The 8,517-nt window shown below is 49.5% G+C and overlaps 1 protein-coding gene across 1 annotated transcript in view; it reads right to left on the bottom strand.

Annotated features, from left to right (window-relative positions):
• LOC111825343 (protein kinase C beta type-like) overlaps positions 1-8,517 on the bottom strand; it is a 170,404-nt gene that overhangs the window by 160,272 nt on the left and 1,615 nt on the right. The window contains exon 2 of the mRNA XM_023751478.1: positions 8,166-8,197. Coding sequence (XP_023607246.1) covers positions 8,166-8,197 — 32 coding nt within the window. The remainder of the gene's footprint in view (positions 1-8,165; positions 8,198-8,517) is intronic.

Raw genomic sequence — 8,517 nt, 5'->3', positions numbered from 1 at the left:
ACATTTGAAAGATGAAATGGTCAGAAATCTATTCAAAGCTGAAATGCCATCCACATCTTTTCAAATGAGGCCTGAGGGGTTGATGGGCCACGATTTCAATTCCGCTCTCTGAGGTTTCCCACAAATTCAAGCACCGAAAGCCAGGAAACGGCTGCCTGGAAAGCGCTGTACTCACCCGGCTCAGTGCCCCCTCCGCCCCCTCCCCAGCCAGGCTCTGCTCTCTGGGAGCCGGAGGGAGCCCAGCCTCTGACCCCCAGCCTCTGACCCAACTACAAGCTCCTCCATTCTTGCATCCTCCCTGGATTCAGGACACTCCTCTTGCCTCCCCAACAAGCTTGTGAACTCGGTGAGGACAGACAATGCCCAGCCTGGGAGCAATGGAATTAGCTGCTGTCTATCAAGGAAGCACCTCACCTGTGCCCTATAACCAGCTATTTCACTACTGCCATTTGCCTCTGACGACACACAAGCTCAGAGGCTTTAAGTAGCATGTTCAAGGTCCCACAACAAAAAGCCAAAATTTAAACGGATGCCTCTCTGTCTCCTAAGCAAAAGCCCTTCACCAGGGCGGCAGCGCACGCTCCGAACTGACCGCGTGCTGGGCCCGAGCAGCAGGGGGGCCGGGCGGGGTGGGAGGGGCCCTTTCTGAGGCACAGCCCTGTGTGTGGCCCTCTGCATCCACAGTGCGGAGAGCATCCCCAGTCAGAACCATAAAAATAACCCCGTCACCACCTCCCAAGATAGAACCAGGAACAGGAAAATCCAAATGTCTCTTCAGGGTGTGAAAATGGCAAGCGTCCCCAGATTCTCCGGGAACACGTCCCCACTGCTTCTACATGGCCATTTCTGTCTCTCCCACCTGCCCTCCAAACCCACCAGCTTGGAATCTCAGAACCTGAGTCACTGTAATCATTGTTTTAAAATGCATCTCATTCTCTTCTTTTTCAAACATCTGGCCATTTCACTCACCCCCACACCTCCCACTTTAAAGCAATGACAACAGCCACTTCCTAGTCACTACTCTGCCTTCGCCAGGTCCAAACCCTCCGATATGACGTCCATCTCCCACCCGCTCCTCCCTCACACATCCTCCTTCCTGTGCCCTGCCTGTGCCCTGCTCGCTCCTCCACCTGCTCCTCCACCCGGGCTGCACTCCCAGCCCCCACCCCCTGTCAATCTGGGAACTCCCACTCCTTCTGTAAGATTGTTCCCAAATGTCATCTCCTGGGGAATCTTCTCCACCCCTTCCCAAGAAAGGATATCAGCCAAAGGGTGTTTACACCTTCGGTGCAGCACTTTTCACTTGCGTATCAGAACTAATCTGCTGGTCTCGCCTCAACAGACCAGGAAGACCTTCAAGGTTAAAGACAATGTTATATGTCTCTTCAAAGCCCATGTTGCAACCTGACATTATATAATATATTTTTTCTGTTATTAATTAATTGCTGTTCTCCTTCCACTAAAGTGTAAATTCCATGAGAGCAGGGACTGTCTTGTTCACAGCTCTAGTTCCAGTGTTTATTTATTGCAGGCACTCAATAAATATTTGCCGAATGAACAAAGAGATGGACAGATGGCTACATGGATAGGGAAATGATTAAATGGGTGGATGATGGATGGAAAGATGATGGACGGATAGGTAACTGGATGGATGGGTGAATGAATGGATGATGCATACGTAAGGCTGGCTGGGTGGATAGATGAATGGATGGGTGAGTGAGTGGGTGGAGAGAAGGAGGAGTGGATAAAGGCAGGGTCGTGTTTCACCAGCCCAAGGTCATGGAGTCACGAAGAGACAGAGCCAGGTCTGGATGTCAAGTTTGACTTTTTGAGCCTGCACGCTCAAGCCCGACTTATAGGGCACCTCTGGGAGCCGTCTGTTCACTGGGCGGCGGCAAGGTGAAAGAAGAACGAGTGTAGATTCCCGCCCAAGAGCACCGTTACTGTTGAGCTAAGTTCATTTCCATCTACTCAGCAGGAGGGGACCAGAAACCCTCCTGGTCTGGGTCCGATGTCCTCTTCTCACCCACTAGGGTGCTTTCTGCATGCGGGCTGAGGGAAAAGGAGACATCCAGGGGGCACGGGCGGACCAACAGGACAAAGGACAACTAAAATGCACCAACAGCAGCAACAATAACCACAGAAAAAGGCTGACACCCCTGAGGAGACCGCCACCTTCGCAGACGCTGCGGAGCCCACAGCTGCTGTCTTTCAGTCTCTGCAACACTGAGCTCCCTCCCAACCCCAAACGCTTCCAGGAAAGACTCAGCCCTCCTTCCCTGTCCACAAGGAGGAACAGCCAGGACAAAATTAAGCCCAGAAGTTGAACGGAACCAGGCTCAACAGTAGGTAAAAGGAGGAGAAGGGGTTACAGGTAGAAATTAATATATTTATGTTCTAATAATTCCTGGTAGTCCCTTTATAATAAAAAATAAAACACATTTACTAAGTGCCCATGTGTGTGTTTGATGCTGAAGACATCTTAGCACCAAATGGAGACTTTCTCCTGGATGAAATCAGAGGGATGGAAAGAGTGAACAAAGCATATTATAAAACTCTTAAAACTGTCCTGCAAATGAGAGAAAATACTGCCTAAGCAAAATGAAGGAAGAGTTGTAGAATATCAGACATGGACCCGGGAAGTCGGGAGGCCATGCAAGCAATCCTGTGCCCCTTTGCTGAAAGGCTTTACTCTCTCCTTACTTTTCTTCAATCTATTATTTCAGACTTGCTCTTCCACCTCTGAAATGGTCTGATTTTTCTGCTTTAGAACCACCTCAAATGCAACCCCAACCAAAGAAGTTAGCTCGTTATCTGAGCACTTGGCTAAAAGATGAAGTTCTGTCTGCCAAATGGAGAGAGAGGCATCTTAAAGTACCATGTAATTCTACTAAACACGCATCTTACTTGCAGCCACGACACAAGGAGAGTCAGGGCTTCCTGCGGGTGGTCAGCAATAAGCCCTCCTGCGTATCTTTATCCAGATATGGGCACCTTTAGCTCTGGCTCCTTCACAACTCAGTCTTGGTTCAGAGACCAGCAAGTGTGGTTTTTGTTTTTAATTCTCAGACCAAAGAAATCCCTGACTCCACCCCCAACCATTACATAGGTTGGCATCCCATAGCACCCTGTACATTTCCTTCAAAATACTTAACAAATGCGAAGTGAATATCAGTGTAGGATATCTTATCTCCCCATTACACTGTAAACTCCATGACAATAAGGATGTCATTCAGCACTGTATTCCCACCATTAAAATAGTACTTGATACATAGAACTTAATGAATGCTTTCATGAAGGAAGGAAGGGAGGAAGGGAGGAAGGGAGGAAGGGAAGGGAAGGAAGAGTTACATGTGGTAAATATATAAATTTCCATCAGATTTTCAAGTAGCCATCGCACCTCTGAATGCCATAAGCAAACACTGGAATTTACATACTCTATAAAAAGCCCAGCAGTCAATCTATGAAATATCACACAATTCCAATTCGGAGCTGGATGAGTGAAGTCAAATAATCCATGATATTAGATCAAATGCCAAAATGATAAGAGACAAAGCTTTTGAATGCATCAGCCATACCCGATGAGCTTTTCAGCTGACCTCCCTACCGACCCCCGAATTCACTGGACTGCAGTCCAAAAAAAAACAGAGACAGGATTTTAAATTGTATTTAGTAATTTAACAACCTGTAACTAAAAAAGCATCCAAAGAAGATGCATATTCTCAAAACTGTGACACTTTGATCTATTTGCGTGTGTGTGTGTGTGTGTGTGTGTGTGTGTGTGTGTGTCAGGGGTGGGGAAGTGATAGAGACAGATACAGAAGGACAGGCAGAGAAGAAAGAGAAACCCCAACAGCAAGAATGTGTACAAGTTATTTTCAAACCTCCAGTTTATCTTTTGGCCAACTACCTTCTCTATATCTTTTTCTCTGTTGACCCTTATACATCATAAACGCTGTAGATGGCTCTGGGCAGCACCTAGACTAGAGTATCATCTGTACTCAGAAACAATGTTTTTTAATTAACTTTCGAAGAAACATGTTACATCAACTAGATTTTCAAAGGTCATATTTTCCATATTTACTTAGAAAGGACAGCTGTTGCCCAGTGACAAAGCTGCAGGCTTTCCCTGTGTGCTCTGCAGCTCAGAATGAATTAACTGCTACCTCCCCACAAGCCGGCCTCCTTTGTGAGAACCAACAGTAAGCCACCTACAGATTTTTATTTCACTTCAGACTTTGGGCCTGAAATCCCACTCCAGGTTGGAAAAATCAGAAAGTCAAACCATCAGACAGTCTTTCACCCACACAGATCCCCCAGGACACACTGCGAGTAAGCCCAAAGGTGAGCGGAGTTTCACCCACAGGCCTCTGGGCTCTGCTAGTGGGAGGCAGAGAGGTGGCATAATTGAAGCAAGCTCCAGTAACGTGAAACCTGACATGGTGGTTGCACACATGCATACGCACACGCACACATGCATACGCACACGCACGCACACACATGCACACACACCACCACACTCTCTTTATGACTGTGTTGAGAAAATTCAACCTGACATGCAGAATATCATATTACAAATGGAAAAAATGATGCCGAAAGTAAAATGAACCTTTTGATTCATCTTTGATGGATGTTTTTCTAAAAGTGCATATTCTAATCAGTATGTGTTAACTACAGACAAAAATGAACTTGTATGCTATAGAGCTGATGGTGAAATAGCAATGGTTAGGTTCGTGCAATCCATCGGGGGTTTTTAAGAATAATTTCTATTAGAATGCTTAAAAACATGTGTTCTAGTCCACACAGGAAAGGGGAGAGCCGGTTTACTCATTCTAATCACCAGTGTCTTCACAGCCATAAAATTAGTGCACGGGGGTTTTCTATGGGGGCCATGGCAAGTTTAGATCTTTCTCACAAGGACAGGGGTGAGAAAAGATGCTCTTTACAAGCCTGGCTGTCTGGGCCCAAACCTGAGCTGTGCACTCCCTGGTGTGACCCAGAGCCCGTGGAGAAACAGACCTGAGAAGAAAGCCCATCTGCATACACGCAGGAGGCACAGTCATCTAATGAGTCCAGAATAACTGTGTCCCACGGTTTCCTGCCGCTAATCAAGTAATAATGAGCATCTCACTCAGAGTCACGGGCCCTTGGTGTGAACATTCCTCTCGCCACCCCTCGGCACTCCTCGCCAGGACCCTGTAGGTGGTGTCACTGGACTCCTGCCACCGGGGAGAAGTGAGGCCCTACAAGTGGACGGCGTCCCCAAGGTCACACAGCGAGGAGGGGGCACAGCAGAGAGCCGACCCAGTTGGATCTCACTCCAACCCCACGCTACGAATTCTGAACCTCTGCATTTTACTGCCTTCCTATTTCTACTGAACTGACTTCCTTAAAAAAATAAGCTCTCCACTAAAGTGCAAAAACTTCTTGGAGGAAGAGTCTAATTCTACCCAAAGGCTCATCTTCATTACAATTAAAGCACAAATGCAGCTCCCAGGCGCCTCTAAAGAATGCCATAGAGAGAGCTCTGCTCTGCTTGCCTGAGGGGCCCCCCTTCTAACCCAGAACTGAGGCAGTTTCATAATAAGGATTCTGAGCCCCAGTCCCCTGCCACCAGGGACACCCTAACCCTACCTCTTCAACTAAAAAGCAGAGTGGGAACACAAAGGGGGAGGTTATGGGGCAGCCACGCTAGCGTTCTGTCCCCTGGCAGTACAGAACAAGAAAATCTCATCTTAAGCTCCTCCCACGCATCCCAGCCTCCCCAACTTCCATGCCAGCACAAGGGACCAGGGGGCTCAGTGGTTTCCTATGATCACCCTACACACCTCCTAGCCAAGAATGGCAGAGACTGTATCCTCTCTCCCCTTCTGCTTTGAATGACACACCGCACTCACACACACACCTTGACTTTTAGCAGGGAACAAGGCTACCTGAAATTAACGCACACTCCTTTGCAGCAGGGTGTGGGTATGCCATTCAGTTCTAACTAAAGGCACAGAGGCAGAAGTACCCGTGGCAACTTCCACAGTAACCGTGCCTTTCTCTCCCCTTTCCTTCCTGCGGACTAAATAAGGATGTGCTGACCGCATAGCCTAGCATCCTTCTTGGACCATGAGATCTCTGTCCCTCCTGGAATGGTGGAGCAGAAAACCGAAAGGAACCTAGGGCCCTGGGCTCTGGACGCCTGACTTCGGGGTGAGAATAGTCACACTTGTTTTCTATACATTAGATTCACTTTAAGAGGAAATATGTGGTACCAACAATACCCAGATAAGGAAGTGCTTTATGGTGCGCAAATTAGTCCCAGGTAACTCTGAGCATAGCTGAGGGTAACGTCCACCCTTCCGGAATCTCAATTTCAGGAGCTGCCCAAGCATCTTATACGTTGCAACCACTTTGAGCCACTCAGTAAGGGTGGATTCTGTTATTGGACCCATTTTAGAGATGAAGAACTGGAGGTACAGAGAACTAAATAACATGGCAGGGATTCAAACTCACAGCGACCTGCCGGTACCCTGTGCATATGCCCACTACCCTACGATGCCTCTCAAGGAGAAGAGAAAATGGACGGCGATGAAAAAAAGGCATTCCTACTGGGACACACCCATATTTCATTGGAAACCTAATCCTGCTTCACTCTCCACACCAGGAAATTCCTACCATCTACTCCTGCGGCAGGTGTGTCCTCACCTGGACATTCTGATCTTCCCAACCTTGAATAACTGCAGAGAAGGGGGACAGGATAGTAGCAGTAAAAGTTCCGTCCCCCATGACCTCAGCAGGAGACAAAGACAGAAACCGACTCATGGAAGTGAAGATCTTCTATGCATTCCGGCACCAACATAGGTGTTTTGCTTGAGGGGCCAAAGTTCTAGAAAACAACCCAGCCGTTTGCACCAGTACTTCGGTTGTTGGGACTTGGGAAGTGCTCCCGTGCAGTCCACGAAACTAGGGGTCACAGTCCTGTAAGAGAGGCTGGGGGGAGGGGGAGTCTACAAGGGTCAAGGGCTGAGCCAGCCCTGCCCCAGATCTCAGGTGAAGGGACACAGGAGTCTCAGAAGACAGCAGGGCCATGCTGCCAGCATTCTGAGCAACTGACAATGCCACCAACACTCACAGGGATCGCTTTACTTTTCCCTGGAGGGTGGAGGTGACACAACCAAACTGTCAATCAGGACCACATCACATCTCCTGCTCTTTAACACTTAAATACTTTCCTCTCACCAAATTCAACCACACCTAGCCCAGCTGGAAGTTACAAACTCAAATGCTTACGGAGGCCAGAGATGGGTGAAGCATGCCTGGAGGGCATCAACAGAGATAACGTGATGAATGCGCAGACAGCCACTCTCAGTCCAAATGATTGTTCTAACCAGAGAGAGGGGCCAAGTCTCAGCACACTTGAAGGTGGAAATTCAGAGATGTATGTGAAATCTCCCAGCTCTAAAATGCTGACATCAAATTCAAAAAATGGTCGACAACCTAAGGTCTCGATATGTCTAGGTGACGCGGCCCCAGGGAGCGAATCTGCAACCAGCGACCACTGAGGCCACATGCACATGATTAACAGACCTGCCAAGTTGGGCCTCCCTGGCTTGGGTCAAGGATGTCAAACCGGATGTAAGGACCCAGGTAAGCAGTCACTTAGAGCCCTCCCACGTCTCGCCAGAATATAGAAGGGGCGACTTAAACCAAGATCTGAGAGGCACCCCACCTGGACCACCTCGTTCGGAGGCCCAGGAGGCCACGCCTGCCATCACCTCTACAGGACCGCACCTCCGCAGGGGGGCAGCCCGCGAGGCCTGCGTGAGGCAGGGGAAGAGGCAGAACTCACTCTGTGAGAAGAGGAAGCACAGTGAGCAGGACTGAGGGGGAGGGGCCTCCAGAAGCAGGCTGGCCAGCAGGGTAGAGTCAACAGACCCGGTTAGAGGCTCCTGCTGCTGGGAAGGGAGAAGGGGGTGCACTCTGCGGCAGGTGAGGCCTCCTTCTCCGCGCCCTTTCCTGGAAGGAGCATCACTGCCCCGTAGGCACACGCCCCTTCAAAGGACCCTCTGTGGTGAGGCACAGCGATTCCTTCACTCTCTGCCTAACTCAGTCACTTCTACCAAGTCCTTTTCACCGTATCTTCAAAAAAAAAGGGCATCCCAGGGCACACAGCCTACCTTGGCACTGGAACCCTTGCTTCCCGAAGCCCCTGCAAAGGCAGAAGGAGGCAAGTCAGGCAGCTGGAGGGGAGCCACCACCAGCTAGTTCCCACAGTCACCCCCTCCCCCACCGCCCCTCCACCCCAGGTGCAAACTCCCAGCCACAGGCCGGTGCCCCAGAGTCTTCCGCCTTTGAGGGAGAGAGGGAGGGGGAGCGGGGAGCTCGGAGGTATCCTCCACCTCCCCTCCGAAGGCAGAAGACAGGAGGCTGAGACCACCAGGTGGCGTTTTCCGGGGGCCGGGGGAGAGCGAGGAGAAGAGAGAGAAATTTTCTCTCATATATTCTCGTGTCCCTCTCGCAAAATAATAT

The sequence above is a fragment of the Myotis lucifugus genome, unplaced genomic scaffold, assembly GCF_000147115.1.
Source record: "Myotis lucifugus unplaced genomic scaffold, Myoluc2.0 scaffold_22, whole genome shotgun sequence".
Lineage (NCBI taxonomy): Eukaryota > Metazoa > Chordata > Mammalia > Chiroptera > Vespertilionidae > Myotis > Myotis lucifugus.
Note: the sequence above shows the minus strand (reverse complement) of the source record. Positions and strands in the feature narration are given on the sequence as shown.